General features: G+C 42.3%; 3 protein-coding genes and 1 long non-coding RNA gene across 5 annotated transcripts in view; 2 read left to right on the forward strand and 2 right to left on the reverse strand.

Annotated features, from left to right (window-relative positions):
- Positions 1-8,365, forward strand: part of LOC100878180 (uncharacterized) — a 30,352-nt gene extending 21,987 nt beyond the window's left edge. For both annotated transcript variants that reach the window (XM_003702295.3, XM_076538308.1), the window contains 4 exons: positions 3,580-3,816; positions 4,075-4,976; positions 5,036-5,318; positions 5,618-8,365. In XM_003702295.3, the coding sequence (XP_003702343.1) occupies positions 3,580-3,816; positions 4,075-4,976; positions 5,036-5,318; positions 5,618-5,805 (1,610 nt within the window). In that variant the 3' untranslated portion in view covers positions 5,806-8,365. The remainder of the gene's footprint in view (positions 1-3,579; positions 3,817-4,074; positions 4,977-5,035; positions 5,319-5,617) is intronic.
- LOC100878066 (uncharacterized) lies at positions 7,965-11,892 on the reverse strand. Its single transcript, XM_003702294.3, has 4 exons — positions 11,627-11,892; positions 10,429-10,656; positions 9,898-10,102; positions 7,965-9,605 (listed from the first exon to the last, which is right to left on the reverse strand). Exons 1-4 carry the CDS (start codon positions 11,694-11,696, stop codon positions 9,110-9,112), a joined length of 999 nt encoding a protein of 332 aa, XP_003702342.2. The 5' UTR covers positions 11,697-11,892; the 3' UTR covers positions 7,965-9,109.
- A 687-nt stretch (positions 11,893-12,579) lies between these two features.
- LOC100880821 (uncharacterized) lies at positions 12,580-18,219 on the forward strand. Its single transcript, XM_076538310.1, has 6 exons — positions 12,580-14,530; positions 15,567-15,652; positions 15,893-16,081; positions 16,195-16,284; positions 16,613-16,781; positions 16,840-18,219. Exons 2-6 carry the CDS (start codon positions 15,577-15,579, stop codon positions 17,852-17,854), a joined length of 1,539 nt encoding a protein of 512 aa, XP_076394425.1. The 5' UTR covers positions 12,580-14,530; positions 15,567-15,576; the 3' UTR covers positions 17,855-18,219.
- LOC143265539 (uncharacterized) lies at positions 14,529-15,606 on the reverse strand. The gene is made up of 3 exons (XR_013040163.1): positions 15,475-15,606; positions 15,309-15,405; positions 14,529-15,226 (listed from the first exon to the last, which is right to left on the reverse strand). It is a non-coding gene; the product is annotated as an uncharacterized LOC143265539 (long non-coding RNA).
- Positions 18,220-18,300: the final 81 nt, after the last annotated feature.

Below are 18,300 nucleotides of genomic sequence, written 5' to 3' on the forward strand. Positions count from 1 at the left end.
ATCTCCAAAACACCGAAATATCAATAAATTTTGACAGTCGAGGTCTCCATTACTCGAACACTTTACGAGGGACGTGGAAATTGGATTATCGAACCACGAATACGACCGAGGGACAGACGGCTCGAAATCCAACGACTGGTTGTCCGCGCGCGTGTCCACCTTCCTCTTCGTTCTTGTACAAAGAACGCTCATTCGCATTATTGCAGAAAATAATGCGTCCCGCCCTGACCATGAGGCGCACGAGTAGAATTGCACGAGTAGGGTGTGCACGCAGCCGTGATGCACATTAATAGGTGCACACACGCGACCGTTACCCTTGTGAACAACACACTCACACACGCGTGCACGTGTGTTCGCTTGCAACAGAGAGACCGTTCACTAACACGCGACGAAGGGTTCCCACAATCGGTACACAATCGGACTACGAACGGGTGACATACACGGTGAACGTGGAAAAAAATCATTTCTATGGGGACACATGTGTGCAGATATATGGGTGATTTAGGGGAAAAGTACATAATAGTCATTTATATAACAATTATAACAGTATATGTTATTGTAAATTATCTGATACGTTTGATTGTTGTATCTGACATTTAATACATGTTGTATTTGAGATTTGTTAAATTCGTTGAGTATTTGGGATTGAAAGGTGCTTGTATTGTATGAAGTGGATATATGGTAATTTGAAATGTAGAAACGAGGTCAAAAAGGTGCATGAACCTGGATACATGTAGCGAGTACGCGACTGAAGTGGAACGAGCGAAATGTGAAATAACGTGAAATAAATGAATTGGTCGGTTTTATTAGTCTTGTTTTCGTAATAGCAAATTAGAGTTAGACCTTGTGTTTTTTATTTGCAAGTCTAATTGTCTGCTTAAACAGTACCGGAGAAAATTTTCGCTTGAATAATCAGATAGTGAGACTGTGACAATAGTAAGACAAAGGACAGTCAGGTGGTGACATAATAGTGAGGCAATGAGGTACTATAGCGAGGTAGTAGAATAGTACAATGTTGAAGTAAAACGATAACACAAAATAGTAAAATGGTGTTATTAGCGAAACGGTACTACAGTGATATAATAAAGTAAACTAATAATGTAGCAGAAGTATAGTAAAACAGTAGGACACTACGATAAAATATCAAATACATTAGTAAAATAGTAACATAAAATAATAAAATTATAGTGTAATAAATACTACTAGCAGTAATTTCATTGATCCTCCAGCCCCAAAATACTGAAGCCAAATTAACAATGAGATTCCTAGCATCACCCATATTTGGGCGAATCATAAGTAATAAAACATCAGAACTATAGAGTAGTATTTATACGGTGTAGTATTTATCCCTAAATGCTTCGGTAGTGGTGTACTCATTATAAACGAACGGTAGCCGGGAAACAGTATAATTTCTCGGTTGAAATCCCTGCGAAAACTATGCGCGTACACAGTCGGTTAAAAGGGTGTTGCGAGAAGAGGAATTCCTGGCGTGTCATTACGGGGTTATGCGAGGAATTCGTATGACGAAAAAGCGCGAGGACGTGGAAACGGGCTCGATGCTTTTCTTCCGCGTCACCCTGTATGCACAGGTACGGTAGTGCACACGTGTGTACAGTCTGTTACGCACACGCACGTAATGCCTTACGCACACCGAGTAACCGTAAACCTCCAGTCTTTCAGTTCATGTCGAGACCGCGTGCAGTGTGGACTCTCGTGTTTTTCGAAATCCCACCGCTCGAGCGTCGTTCTTCAACATCGACGTCTTCCTCCACGTCGCTCGGTGCTGTTCGCTATCAGCCTCGAACAGACACGCACCTCTCGATAATGCTGGCGTACATCGTCGGATTCTTCTACTTCTACGCGGAATTGCTACGACTAGAGATACAGATGGTTCTGCAGCCGGAAGAATTGAAACTCTCGAAGTTCATGCTGTGAAAGTGAAGAGATTTACTCGAAGAGGATCCTCCACGCTTTTTCGCGCGTTCAAGGCGAAATCCCCGTTTTCCGCTGCAATCGATACTGATTTGCATAAAGCTCGACAAAATTTTAATTAACACGGAACGTTTCCGCGTGGAAATATCGGCCGCAACAATGGAACCGATAATGAACGATTCCCGTTACCCGCTGAAAACGAGCAGAGAAGCCGAGTTTCGATAACGCGTTGCCACACGGGTTGCGAAACATGCAACAACGATCGAGGAAGTTTTGTCAGTTTGACGCAACAGATCCTTCGACCTGTTCCGAAATTTCGAAATAATTTTGATCGCGAAAGGGAGAGCACAAAGGTTGAAAAGCGCGAGGATATTCATGAGTAGAAGTTGCTACGTCCGGTAGCCGGAACGGAAAAAAAACCAGCTCGCGAAACCGGGCGCATCCGCAGATACGTGTAGAAGTGAAAGTGCATTTTGCAAGATGACTGTAACGCCGGATAATGGCGAGTGCAGCCGTCATCGACGCCCCAGTGTGTTCTTAGCCATCGTCGAGGGCAACGGCGTCCCCTATTCGTACTCTTACTCGTAACGCGATGTCTCGACTCTCCACGAAAAAACGACGACCACTTGCAAGCGTGATTAATCGAATTAACGTTAGGTGTAAGCTCAGTGACCCCGCGACCGGGCTCGTCATCAGTCTCCATTAATTATTCATGACTCTGACTTTTCTCCTTCGCTGAAAGAAACATCGTAGTCGTTGGTTATGCGCGTGCCTCGCTCAAGGTCATTAAAGTTACCCCACGAAGAGGAAGAGGAAGTCGAAGGGTCAGGACCCTTCGAGGAATCGGTGAAAGGATACGTTTCGCGTCACGTGGATCGCACATCAACATGGAGACTATATTGAACTGTAATTAGAATTTCTTGAAATGTGTTTTCTCCCGGAAATCGTAGGCTTCCTTTGGAGAATAATGATGTAGGAAGAGTTTGTTTAGTTTTTGTTGGAAAGGTCTTCGTGTTTAGAATTTGGAGGATTAAGGGATTCACAAGGTCCAGTATTCAAAGTTTGAACGTGGAAAATGGAGATTTAGGGTTTTGGAAGCTGTCGAATTTGTAGCTTCGATACTTTCTAAGTTTTGAAAATGGCAGACCTTACATCGACGATAAGTACATTCCACCTATACTCGTTTTTGAACAAAGAATGCCGACATTATCCTATATATACACAAGTACTAGTATAACCAAGAGTCTTGTTACATATTCGAATTTGAATCTAATTAAGTTATCCCCCATTGCAACCAGATTAAAAGAGCTCCAATTCCTATTAAACCCAACATGACACAAAACAGTTCTCCTCTATTTTACGTGTTTACGATAACAAATTATCAGTAAATATAATCTTCGACATATTATTCTCCGTTTCCGAGGTCCGATTTTATCTTCGGTCAACAACAACACGCCGTTTTACCTCGAACAGGGAACAGATAAGTGTTTCCTGTCGTTAAGCCTGATGATTAGGAAGCAAGATTCCCGTACTCTTTTTTCTTCTTATTCGAAGCGCCGCATCCTTAATGACGAGAGTAGCCGGTCACGAGATAGAACATCCTGTGACTCACAGTCATCCGGAATTTTTTGCCTGTCCGTGTTGCAGACCTGAATTTATGGAACAAGAGCATCAGTCAACGATGGAGGAAACTGAGGAGAAGGTGTTCCGTGCAGGAGTCGTCGGAGCCGCAGGAAGCTCTGATACAAGGTGGTACGACCCAGGGGGTCATTCAGGCCGTTAGGTCCAGTCCGGCTAGCAGAGAATCATCCCCGGCTGCCAAGAGTCTTCAGGATGGAAACTCGCCGAAGAAATTGTTGCAGACTAGCTCTCTGAGACTGCCAGGTGATAATTCTTCTCTAACAGCAAAAAAATTTGAAGAATTTCATTTGATTTGTGAACTGTGTTGAATTCAGTTCACTATATTTTTATAGCAGTTGACTACACCTCAAGGTGACTAGAACTATTAAGATAGTTAATTATTAAAGATAGTTTAGTCTATCTATAAAGATAGTCCTTGATGCAACGATGTTCAATAACTCAATCTATTCTGAAATACCTCGATGTCAAATGTAATTTCTACTGATGATGATTGATCTATAGGTACCACCAAGGGTATCGCCGACATTCAACACGTTCTACGAAGCAAATTCAGCAAGATCAACGCCGGGATCCGGAAGAGGAAGGCTCTGAGCGTGACCGAGGTGTTCTCGCAGAAGGACAACGCGTCAAACTTCTACGTCCCCAGTCCCCTAACCTCGTCCACCAGCCAAAACTTCAACGGCGAGTACGACTCCAGCGAGCCAACCTCCTTACCACCGTATCCCTTCCACGACAACCTCGAGACCCTAGCGGAGGGTAGCGTGCCCAACTCGCCGAACTGCAGCAGTCCGTTAACCAGCAGCAACAAGACCTTCACGTATTCTCAGAACAGCAGCGCCTACGATTCCCCAGTGCTGAGTCACGATCAGAGCCAAAACGACGCTTACGAGAACGTGTTGTTCACTGGGTCGTCACCGGGTTGTTGTCCAAGGTCCAGAGGTGTGCTGCAACGCAGTAATTCGGAGAACCGTGACGCCTGCAGACACCACCAAGATCACTCGTACGAGAACATGCGGTTCCAGAGGGGTCACAGGTCGGAGTTGACGTCATCGGTCACTCCCAATCCCGACAGACACCTGGCGAGGAGCAACTCCGAGACGAGGGACCACCATTCGTACGAAAATGTCCACTACCAGAAGAACGTGAAGAGCAGGAACCAGTCAGAGCCGTCGTTCGAGGAGATCCACATACCTAGAGTGACGCCCAGAAAGAGATTGACCGACTTCAAGGTGGGCGGGCAGGTGAACAATTATTCGAACGGGTCCGCGTGCATGAACAAGGAAGACGGCCCGTCAAGTTTGGGCACCGAGAAGAGCCCCGGCAAGAAGACGACCAGAAGACTGAACAGCAGAAGCGTCGCTAACATTCCTAGTTCCTCCGGTTCTTGCTTGAAGACCTGGCAAGTAAGTGTTGCACAAACTGGTTTTTGTGGACGATTCGAAAGATCCCGTTCGACTTTCAGGGTGCGCAAGACACGGACGAAGGCCTGAATACCGACTCAGAACTCGAAGACATCGACGAAGCTGGCGAGGGTGAAGAGTCGAAATTCTGCACCCTACCGAGGCCAGGCAAGGGTGGCGCGTCATTCACGATACTGACGGCAAGATTTCTTAAGGGTCCGGGACATAAAGGACTCGGCTTCAGTATCGTCGGAGGGACAGACAGTCCTAGGGGCAATATGGGCATCTATGTAAAGACGGTCTTCCCCAATGGACAAGCTGCGGACCTTGGAACTGTCAAAGAAGGTAAAACGTTTGTTGCAATACTTTTAAATTCTGACATCCTCGTGTCGCTATATTCCTGGATCTCCACATATGACCATATCTTCATATTAAGTTTTATGTACTTCTTCACATATTTATTTACTTATATTTTTATACGTATTTGCATCTCTGTGCTCCTATGTTTGTCTGCTTTCCTTAAATTTCTGTATGCAAATCTTCTAACCAAAATCTACCTCTCCATAGCTCTACATCGAACTCCAATTCTTTCATTTTCAAATACACCCCTAATGATTTCATCGATTCTAATGAACGTGTTTCAGGGGACGAAATTTTATCGATAAATTCGAAACCTCTTCACGGCATGACGCACGCCGAGGCGATCGCCGAGTTCAAGTCCGTGAAAGCCGGTGACGTGGTGCTGCACGTCGGACGCCGAGTGAACAAGAAGAAAAGGGACTCGTTGACGCTGCCTCCCGTCAGTCCGACGACACGTCAGCAAGTGAAGTGAACCCGTCGATGATCTCTTCGTATTTTACATTCCGCGCGAACACGTTGCGTTTCCGCTCAGCAGCAAGCCGCTTGAAACGCGCGAGCGAACACCGAAGTCTCGAGTCTTTTTGAAGGACAATAGCATGTGCCACGCAGATGCTTCCTCTGCGCAATATGTCGTTTATTATTGCTGGCAATAATAAGAGCGAGACCAAGTTTTACTCGTGCAGCGTTACGAGCTCTATTCCGTTGCTTGTTTTTTCGCGATGCTTCCAGTTTTTTGATCTTCACGCCTAATGTTTGTAGCGGAGGCAGGTTAATGCGTTCAAAAAAAGAGATTCATAAGTTGTGTGCGTTTAGCAGCTTCTTGATATGTGGATCATTATTTTGGTGCGATGGTGGATCTCATTGCAGTGCCAAGGTTTGTGAGGAATTCGAGACTTTATTGTTGACGTAACTTAGGCAAAGTTCTGCAAATTAAATTCCTCAATTTTTAAATCTTTAAATTTCTAGTTCTTGCATATCTTCAATTTTAGCTAACTTAGCTAACTCTCAAAGTCCGCCATTTTTCAAAACTTTTTATTCTAGTATCTCAAAGTTACTTGTTTTCAGTGTTGGGCAATGAACCTAGACTACCTAGTTCTAATTGAAAAGCCCTAGTTACGTCAATCCCACATTTCTACTTCCACAAAAATATTTTGTTCCGAGGCGTATTTTTCTTTGATAACTTCGATCGACATAACCTAATTACGAACGAAATCAAAACGATGTATTCCTACTATAATATTCGTATGCTAATCGTTGATGTACCAATTGTATCTATCGATAACTTCTAATCGTTCTTTCAATAATCTCTACGATAAAGTTTGTAAGACCTTCTTCTAATTTTCCTAAACAGAGGTTGTATTTTTTCCAAATTTATCAGCGTTTTTAAGATCTCGATGTTGTAATATTAAGAATAGGGGAAGAATACTAGCCGACGATTTATTTTTGTGAAACGAAGTGCGAAGCATCGAAAGATAATCGACGTTTTTTCCGAAGCTGCAATTTGAATGGCCTGAAGGTACGCGCTGTAACAATAATCGCGGACAAGGATCGTATTATTTTTTAACTATATACACATAGAGTAACGATGATCGCCCAAAGATGAAGCCCAAAAATATTTTTACTATCGAATGAGAGACGTGTAAACGGTGAAACGCATATCTATAAATATATGTATAGAACTTATACACACACAATATATTTTGACGGATCGAACGAGACGCGTTTACTTTAAAGCGAGAAATGTTATTAGTATCTAGTCCATCTGTAATATTTTGTTTCGTGGAAAAACTTTTCATTATTGTTCATCTTATTTTGTAGTTATCGGGAAGATAAACGAGAAGAAGAAAAATATATATATTATATATACGGTGATATACATACGATCATATATTTCTTATATCGATTTTTTCGACGCGTAACGAAGCCAACGTGTAAACAAGCGATAACTAATTCATTAATTAGATTGTTAAGGTCTCGATGTTTTCCGACAGCGGAGAAAATAATTCTAACGAGTTTTATTTGAGAACGAACACGTTGGCAGCAAACTTTCTTCGTCTTCCAGGGATCAAAGCGATGTTAACCCTTATGTTAATAATAAAATCGTTCACGGTTATTTTTTATAACTCGGGTATCCGGTACTTAGGTGTTCTATTTAATGAGAACCCTTAGCTCCCTTTCTTGATTGTTGAACATTCAAAGTTTAAATTCTTAAATATTTGTCTTTTCGAATTTCTGAATTGTCGAGTTCCTAAATCTCCAAGTTCCAAGTATTTAGATTCATCTTCAAATTCTCCTGTTCCTAAATTTCTAAAACCCTGTATTTTCAAGTGTCCAGAATTCTAAAGCTTGAAATTGAATACTGCCAAACTTTTCAAGACGAAAATTCCCAAAATTCGAAGCTGATTAACCAAAATAAACGGTCAGTCGCCATTTTCTCTAGGGAACCTAAATTTATACCTAACAAATTAATAAATAAAAAAATGACGAAAAAGTCCAAAAATATAAATTTAGTATAAGAATATTCGAATGTCGTATAAATGGATACTTATTTGTTAACACAAGGGTTAATGATGTTAGAATTAGTCTCTCCTAGCGAGAATTCGCGCAAAGGACAGGATGAAAGGATCGAACTATTCCCTTTTCGTTTTATTAACTTTGTCCTGATTACAAAAATACGATTACAAAATTTACCCTGATGATAAAGCAACAGCGATAAACTCGGTTGATTTTCTATCCGATCAGAAGCGCGGTATCGATCGCTCGATTTCATTCTGTCCGATCATTCTTTCACACGATCTACAACGTGCGTACATTATATACGTGTCTGTACACGCGAATAGGTATTACGGTTATTTTTTTATTAAACAAAAAAAAAGAACAACAACAATCTTTGTCGATCGACGACGTGTATACATGTTTTACCGTAAGTGCAACTCGATGTTGTCGCATGCATACGAACTACTCGAAGAAACGTTGCTGTATCTTCTATTTACTATGCGGGGTCGAAAATAATAAATATTTCGCATAATGGACAGGGGAGTTTATGTTCTTTCAACCGGTTATTTTTTTGGGTAAAAAGGTGTCGAGCAATCGCTGGATGAATACGATCTTCAGAGACAAGAAGAGAAAGACAATCACAATTGCGAGAGATCATTCAGAAAGCGCCGTCGTTAGCGTCTGGCATGGGGGATGCTCGAACCCCAATTTCTCAAGTTTACTAATTTACTCTGGAGGTTACTCAAAAATAGGAGAAGAAGAATTAGAAGTTTAGAAGAAAGCGAGATTCAGAAATTTCTACATTTTTGTATTTAGGAAGTTTCAAAGTCCTCAATTTTCAAATTTATGAAGTTTCCACAAGTCCTCAAAATATAAATTTTAAAATTAATATTGAAATGTAAATCTTGATTTAATTTAGAGTCTTTTAAATCTTCAAACGTATAAATTTTTGCTTGCTTCATAGAACCCCTAACCTCTAGCATTCAATTGTCAGCGCAACAGTAATCTGACAAGAGTCATGCACCGATCAGTGCTCATCACCGATCACAGATTCAAAAATAATTTTTTTCCCCAAACTCTAGCGACGGCCCTGCAGAGAATACCGACCCAATCGACATTCTCCAATCGACCCAAGATCGACGAAATCGTATTAGCAACGGAGTATAAGACATTCGGAAAGAAGAGCTATTGCCCCTGGTGGTACAGTCTACGTGCGATATCCTAAACTCTACGGAATTATAACGTTCACCCTCATCTTGTCGAATGAAAAAGTAATTCTCTCAGATTTCGTTAACGTGTTGATGAATGTTGTACGCCCGGCCGCCCCGTCTGGACTCCTTAGGCACCACGGCCAGGTGTTCCGGGCTGATTTTCACCTGGTCGACCCTCCTCTCCTCCGAGATTTTCTCAGACAATAGCTCGGGGGGTTTCGAGTAAACGAACGTGGTCTCGGCGCCGTTCGATTGGCCGATCGTCGCTGAACCCTTCAGGATATTATCCTGGGCGCTGAGCAACTGTTTGAACCGTTCATCGTTTTTTTCTTGGTCCCACTGAGCACGGGCGGATCTGGAGGTCGTTGAGGGCACTGCTCGCTGACTGCTCTCTTGATTGCTCTTGCTTAGGTTCAGTTTTGGGTTCAAGTTTAGACCCAGCCATTGGGAGAAGAGGGCTATGCCTTGCTCGGCGCTGGCCGACACTGCTGCAATCAGCTCTTCTGTGTTCAGAGAGTCTTCATCTTCCTCTGAATTCTCGGTCGTTTCCGTCGTTTCGACGATTCTGCGAAGTGAAGTGTAATAGCATTAAATATACCAAATATAGGATTTATATGTATAGGATTGATAGCTGTTTCATTTATAACTGACGAGGTCATCATGGTACTTGTCTAAGAAAAGTTTGATAGATAGACCTTGGATTTAGGTGCAAATTGTTTCTGGGATTCGTTAATATTTCTTATGAAAATGCAATGATATTTTTCATCATAATTTAGTTTAGAGATGTAGTTGGTCTCTTATTCTAGTTATTAGGTATTTTCTAGCTTTCAAATCTCATTCACAAGGGTCGTACTCACGCGGAAGCCTCAACCTGACGCACCACCTGGTTGAAATTGAAGCATCCCATGGGGTATGTGGCTTGCGGTGTTCCCAATAGAGCTGGCTCGATCACCAAACAACCATCGTAACCCGAGTCTGCTGGCTTCATCGACGTGAATTTTGCACATATCTGCGCCAGGTCCGATAGGAGATTCATGCATGTTGGTTTGTTGGAGGCGTCCGCTGTAAAATATCCACATAAAATAACTTAAAGAACTTTTCACTTTGTATAACTCTTGCAAAGCAAAATCATTCATCCAAAGACAACTGGAATATCATAGAAATTATTCTCTGGCTTTATACATAAAATAGCTTTATGTAGAGAATATACATATATGTATAAGTTGATTTGAATCGTATCAGATTAGCACTCGAAGTGTTAAAACATAACGGGATTTCAACACGTCCTTAAACTTATAATATTAACGAATTCAACAAACTGGTTTCATACTTTCATCTTTCACCTTCACTGAATCACCGTAAGTGAAAAGGTGTAAATTAATCCTCACCGATCTTTATGGTCGCGTTGTGGACGGGGTTGTCACCGTAGCTCAGGTTCAAGGAGACGTTCTGATCCTTCTGTTTGACGTTGATGCAAGCGGGACCGCCCAGGTCGATCGTCGCCGTCAGATTCAGATCGACACAGCACAAACAGTTCGAGGTTTGACACAAGCATTGCGATTGAGGAGCTGTTGATCTACCCACGGCATCCGGCAAGTCCCAGGCCAGTAGCGTCTCTGTTGACGAGGAAAAAATAAAAAGAGTGAGAGAAACTCGGAGAAGAGAAATTGGAACGAAACGAAAGTCGTCGATCGAAAGTCAATGGAAAAAATATCGCGCGCCGATTTCCATCGGTTCTTGAGTTTTCTCTTGACAAACGTGGCACCGTTCTTTCTGATTAAAAGAAACATTTGTGCAAATATTTGTGTAATTTATGCTGTTGGTACATTTGCCTGCAAATTCTATTTGACTGGAAGGGTAGTATTTGGTCACATATGTACTCCAAGGTTATGCATGCAAAATGTTTCCTAAATTCCTAATTCTACGTTTCGATATTTTGATGTCAAGTCTTCTTGACGTCAAGGCTTCAAATTTCTAAATCTTGAATTTGTAAAATTCCTACTCGAATTCTCCCTACTCTCTGAATCTTCAAATCCCCAAATTTTATGTGCATCCTGTCTTTAAACTCATTAGCAAGCACTTGATTATTGATTGAAGTCATTAAGAAACTGAATGATAGAAATAATTAAAAACAAAGACGTTTGTATTCATAATTAACGTCAATTTACTAACCACATAAATCTTCCCTTTACACTAAATCCTCATACTTTGCCAGCTACCGTTTCACCTTCTCTATTTATTACAATTTACAATTTTTAATAAAGAAACAAAGGCTAACACGCGTTTAGCCGGGACGTAAGTATGCCACGCGTCGATGAGTCAGAAAGATGTCCATCCACGAACTTTCTCGGCGTTACTGGGACATCATCGAAACTATCCGGTGCACTGCAATAAAATCACAAATAAACGCACGCGTCCTGTCAAAAATGTCGGCAGGAGGGGGTGTCGATTATCATGCAAAGGATGCTATCCAAGCACGAGCCATCCGGACAGGTTTCGATTCGTTAAGCACGTTCCGCGTGACAGAAGGATGCTGCAAAGGAGGCTTGAGGAACGTTTCCACGTGAGCGTAACTGATCTGCTCACCGAGCAATCCTGCGGAAGACACCACGGCGACGGTGGCCAGCAACACCAGTATCGTGCACCTCGCAGTCATCGTTGTTCCGACGATTCGGTTGTGAGGTATCCTCCGAAGTCAGGCGTCGTTCACCGTCAAAAAGGATATACGCACGTCGGAGAAGCTGGAGATCCTGACCAGCAAGGAAGAAGCTTAAATCTGGCCACAAAGCCGGCCGCGGGTCTCGGATCGACGATCGGTTGGCGGTCGGCACGAAAACTGGCGACAGGATTGGCCACGGCGACGATGAGGTGCCACGCCATTGGCCGAGGTGCGGAGGTAACAACGGGCAAGGAACCTCATCTGGGTGACCGGGTGACCTCCTTCGGCAACCTGGTACCAAGAGGACTTACGCGACCGTCCTATCTACCTATGTTCGATCTGCCCATAGGACAAAAAATACTCTTTTTTATTTTCCACGTTATTTACCATGCGAGTAAAAGCAATTTCCTTCTCGTTTTTTTTTGTCCGGCCTCCTTTTTTACTTGTCCTCGCTTTCGGGGCTCCGATGGAATTTTGTTTCTGATAAAAGTGAAAATTTGCTGATGCTGTTACGTGCATCGATTTGATTTACAAAATAGGAGAACGTGTCTGGTTTTTTTAAGCCCGCGTGTTGTTAATGGCTTATCTAGGCATCGACATGTCGGTTTAATGAAAAAATTAACATAAAGCACTTTTTCTTTTTTTTGATGCTTCGGTTTATTGGCTGAAGAAAGTCTTCTAATCATATGATGGAGCCTTATACACCTATGATTATACAAGATTCTCAAGATTTTATTAGATTTTCAAGATCTTTGTACATTTATTTCGTTTATGGTACAGCTGAAGTTTAGTTTCAATAAAATCTAATTCAAAATAAACATGTTTTTTGCATTTTAAATTTTCGAATATTCAAATTTTTAATAGAAAGATTCTTTTAAATAATTTCTAACTCCGCAACACCTTCAATCGACGCAAATTATTACGTAGATATTAAAAAAAGGAAAGAGCGTGATGCTCGCGAGAAGTTCGTAATGACAGTAATGTATACAAGAGCGTGTTACTTTTTCTTCGTTTCCTGTCTCTACCGGCAATTATATTTTCATCGAATGCATCGAATGCCTTCTTTTTCTCCCTCACGGTATGAAAATCTCGAAAGGGGAAGGAAAAGCGTATGCTTGGTTGGACATCCGCAACAGGGAATTATCGTTACGGTCGGACACCTGGCAAAGCGTGCTTTTTCATAATTATTATCATCTTTTGCAATAACACCAGAAAACGTTATGCAATTTACCGGGCGATCGTCATTTGCACGGTACGTCGAGCGCAAAAATTGAAAGGATGATTTATTAAAGGCCCTGGATTGATCGTCCAGCATGGATTACGGTTCCAAAACGGGATTCACCTTCGAAACAAACGATCCCGTGACGTTACGTAAAAACTCGTTTCCCCGTGGTGACCCACATCCTCTTCATTTATATACCTGGCCAGATTATTTAGAACCCTCGGGAGTACCGCTTTATCTTAAAATACACCGTGCATCATCGACGTATGGTAATTGTCCGGCGACCCTTTGGACAGCTGAATTCCATCGTGGAACCTTCATCCTGTCGGGCAAGTATTAACCAAGGTAAACCACTTCTGACCACTACTTTCTTCGACCCACTAACCGGAGAAAGGCCCCCACTTTAATCACCAAAACACGCGTCCGCCTGGAGACATTGAGGATCAAAATCCGGACATGTTTGTTTGCCTTCGTTTCCGCGAAACTTAGCAAACATTGACTATCGACTTGAGGTCATCGCTGACCGCAATTTAATTCGACGTTTCCAAATTCGAAGTTCAAGAAGCTTGAGAACAATTGTAATTCCAGCATATTGCTTTCACTAAGGTTGGACCTAGTTCGGTCGTTGCATACGGGACCAACGACCAGTTTGAAGGTCGGTGAAAAGTCCGCGGTAATTGTAACGTGGACGTAAAAGCGAGTTGCACGTCCGATGAATGATGAATTTCCGGCACGCTCATTGTGGATGCATGGACACTTCGCGACCATGTTGTTTTATGGCGATAGAAATTGCCGTGAAGTGGGACTGGTTATTAGAACGCTCGAAGTGTCTGTAATTAACCCAGCTATGAATCTGATCTAAAAACCTATTATAGTCGAAAATAAATCATTCAAGCAACAAATTTCTGATGTTAATACCAGACTTCATGTAGGAACTTATAGAAATGGACATCTGGAAGAATTTCAAGATATAAGCATTTGAGGACATGGAGACTTTGTGAGATAGAAATTTTGAGAGGTGTCGATTGTATGTTACGTAAAAGTTAGAGGACATCGACATTTGTGGACGTAGAGGTTTGGAGAGTTGTCAAATCTTCATGTAAAATGTGAAGATTTGAGAACAAGTTAACACAGATACTTAGACATACAGTTTGGAAAGGAGATTTTGACGGGCATTTGTAAATGTAGAGATACACGAGTATTCAGTGATACAGTTCGAGAGTAAAAATGTTTCATCGAGAATCGAATCAGGTACGGTCCGAACTTGACCTCCTGGTTCAAGGCAAAATCGAAAAGCCACTTCCGTTCGAGGATACGAAGGAAGTGTTCCTGTCGAAGTTTAAGCAAAATCCATGGTGGGGAATGTTCGTTTTATTTACCTAGAGCGTATTAGAATGCTTAATAATCGTAGCCGTCGGTCGAGGCCGGTGGTGGTGGCCTGACCGACTTTTAAAGAAACCTTGGGGGGAGTTGGGCGGCATCTTCAGTTAGACATTGGCCTCCGTAAGACGAAGAGTCGGAAAAAACAGCAGAAGGGTGCGACGAGAAGAGACTATCATCAAGGATCTTGCTTGTTTTACTTTGCAACTTCTTCTTCTTCGTTCCACAGGTCAGTTGAAACTAATTTGACCTTGGCTCTTGATGTTGTCAGGTAACTTACTCTACTAACATCTCCAGAAACCACGATTTCTCGCCGTGTTTGAAATTAGCTAGTTTGAACATACCGGCGCGTACGGATCACCGTTTCTCGCGACGTGACCGTATAATGGCCACCATAAACACGGCACGAATATCGCGCGCGTGCTCGGTGAATCGCGTGGTCGAGAAACGGTGAACTCTTCGGGAGAGACGTCTTTGACCGTGACCAGGATTTAGGTCAACCAGTCGCAGACGAGAGATTCCTGAGCTGGCGCGAGTCTGTCGGCCGAAACCGAGGAAAAAGTCGTTCCTCCCACGTGCTCTGCTCGAAACGATTGCTCCGTCGAAAATCGACCGGGTTTCACCCTTTCGTCACTATTCTTGTCGTTAACGAGCGTGAACAACGCATTGTTTATGGTCTTTTACATCCGCTCTGGCTGCGTGACAAACCGCGGTTCCGTTAGTTTTCCTGTCTCGGAACTCATTTTCGAAAGCTGACTCTGTCTGCTTCAAAACTGACTTTCGAAGTTGAAGACAGGAATTGAAATGGTGGATGTCTAATTATTGACGTAATTATTGACTTAACATCTGAAGATCGAAATCTTTGTTGGAGCTACTTTCTGACTTCCTTAATTGTATAACTCTAAAATCCTCGACTAACATATTTCTGAAAGTTCAAACTCTTATATCATCAATTTCTCAGAAGCTCTAATTTTGAAGATCACAAATGTCTCAATCCTTGAACTTACAAGGTTACATTTCAAAGTCATCAATTTCTCTGTTCACCTCATCGTCCTCACAGTGCTCTCTCAAGTCTTGATTCCACAGCTTCGAAGTCCCACAAACCTTAAAATAATCTGAATTTCAGTGACAATGTACGAATCTTAAAATAATTTAAACTTCAGCAGTACTTACCGTGGAGAGTAGAATGTAAATGGCACACGCGTGTCCCTGCATACACTATGAATATAACCTCCTGGATTTATTTTTTAAACGTTGCATTTCAGAAAGAATAAGATGCGGCTGTCAGCAGTGGTCGAGTTGTTGCTGATTTTCCTCCTGATCGCGTTCGCAGCGTACGGTCGAGTGATCGGTAAGGATTTTTCCGACTTTTATCACGCTGTTAACGTCAATCTCACATAATGAGTCGTAAGTAACCACAAACGACAGTTTCCTCGAGGAAACGTAGATTGAAGATTGACGTTGATTTCGACACTTAAAAATTGCCTTCATGTTTTGCAAACGTTCAAATTTCCTGCTTTAAGAAATAACATAGCGAGAACACGTCCGAACTCGAAGAAGGAAGTATCTAACGATTAAAATTATTCCGCAGAGCGAAACGAACAAGTGGTAGAGCGAGCGATCGGGAAAGTGAATGGATCGAAGCAAAGTCACCTTGGAGTGTCGACACTGTCATTGAAACAGGCGACGGACAATGTCAATAGATACTGCACTTGCAACGAAAACATCTGCAATTGTTGCAGAGACTTCCACATACCGTTGGTGCAATTACAGGGACCAGGTGAGCTAATTAAACGTAATAAAACTCAGCGAGGAGGAAAGATAACAAACGTTACGTTACACTTACGCTCCTAATTGTATGCGTCAGATGAGCAATTATGTTATTCGTTTCAGGATGCGCATCCTTGCAATATCTGCAAGGAGACAATTTGGCGGTTCAGCTCAGTTTTGGGGACAACATTTTAACCAGTACCATTGTTAACGGTAATTGCTAAGCAAATGTAAATTTGCAAATTTTTTATGTAAATGTAAATTTGCAAATTTTTTAATTAAATGTAAATGTACAAATTTTTTAAGTAAATGTAAATTTGCAAATTTTTTAATTAAATGTAAATGTACAAATTTGTTAAGTAAATGTAAATTTATAAATTTGCTTAGAAAGTATTAATTTGTTAGTACACGTAAATTTGTTTAGTAAATGAGGTTTTTAATTAGTACGTTCATAATGAACCAATTGATACAACATATATTAAACGTATACCCAGCAAAAATAGAATAAATACTTTTTTCAATAATAAACTTGCAACTTCAGGAAAGAGCCCGAAGCCCGTATGCGTCCCCTTACCAGGAGGCTTCACGAAATTCTGCGGTAGAATCTACTCGATCAAACGTGACGCTAAGGATCACTTCAAAGCGTGCCTCGGCCTAGAATTACAGTCATCGACCGAAATCGAGGCTAGCCTACGAGTTAGCTGCTTCAGGTACTTCATAATCAAGACTAAAAGTGACTAAAAAATAAAACGCGACTTCATTTGCCAGATTTGGTCCTGACGGTCTCAAGCTGCGTCCAGCGGAGCCACTTCCGGTCATCGAAGCGGAGGTGCCTGAGGAAGAGGACGACGACGACTTTTTCGGTTTAGGATCAGACGACGATGACGAAGACGATGCTGAGGAGGACTCACCGTTAGCGAACTCCGTGCCGAACTCTTCGGCGGAAGAAGACGATGAGGAGGAGGAAGATGAGGATATTCTAGGATTTGGAGCTTTGCTGGATATCATAACTGGCGAGGAGGAAAGTACGACGAAGAAGCCTAAGGTCACCACAGCCGCGCCTTTGCTGCAGTTTACTATTCCTCTCCTGACGAAACCGACGTCTGCACCTGTGGTCCCCATAGTCGAAGAGGGTGGCGAATTTTCCGAAGAACAGAACGAGACTCCGCTACTGAGCGTGGAAGAGAGCAACACGGAGGAAGAAATCGAATCGGTTACAGAGGTAGCCAGCGAAGAAGTCATCTCGGAGTCCTCCAACAAGGTCATCTCCGTCGCGAAACCGGAAAAGGTTCCTACAAAGAAGGTCACATCTCCGGAAACGATCAAGAAGAAGCCAACGATCACCAGCAGCAGCATCAACGCGATTCAGAGCGACAACAGCGAGAAGAAGCCGCAGAAAGCGAAGCCCGTAAAGGACGAAGAAGATGAGGATCTGTTAGACGATGATCTGGACGACGATGACGACGAGGATGAAGAGCTTTTAAACGATGACGAGGACGAGAAGGACAGCGAGGAGGACGACGAGAAGGTTGAAGAGGCTGAACACGAGGACGAAGACGAGAAATCCGAAGTCGAAGAATTGGACGACGATGACGACGAAGAGGACGCTGTGATCAGCGCGCTCGTGTACGACGAGAAGGAAGACGGGAAGAAGAAGGGCAAAGTGAAGAATCCACAGACTTCGGAAGCGGAGGACGACGATTTGGATTATGGACTGGGTCTTTCTGGTCTTCTTGCCAGGCACTCGAAAAGCAGCCGTCAAAGCAAAGTGATGAGGCTTTGAATTTTGAGACAGTCCCATGCTAATTGTAGAATGAACGAGGTCTTTTCATTGTTCGAGGCTTTCTTTAACATTGTCGAACACGTTGGTCAATAGACCGAATCATGGAGACTGATTTTTTCTTTCGTTTTGGTATTTGACACGTTTGAATTTCGAGGAAAATTTGGGGGAGATTTTCAGATACGCAGATTAAGTCCATTTGTCCATAAAGTATGACACTGACAATGAACGTGTTAGATATCAAAATAAGAGGACCATTCGAGTTGAAAATACGAGTAACCATAGGTTGCTACCTTAAGCCATATGAAATTGCTCGAATCGCATTTATTTATTTGTACCTATTTAATTAATTTATTGAAACCTGTAATTAAATGTGTGAAATAAACATGTTTACTAAAAGTGTCGATTAATTCCGTGGCCTTGTTATCGATCGAGGTAATTGCCGACAA

This window comes from Megachile rotundata, chromosome 12, assembly GCF_050947335.1.
Source record: "Megachile rotundata isolate GNS110a chromosome 12, iyMegRotu1, whole genome shotgun sequence".
NCBI lineage: Eukaryota > Metazoa > Arthropoda > Insecta > Hymenoptera > Megachilidae > Megachile > Megachile rotundata.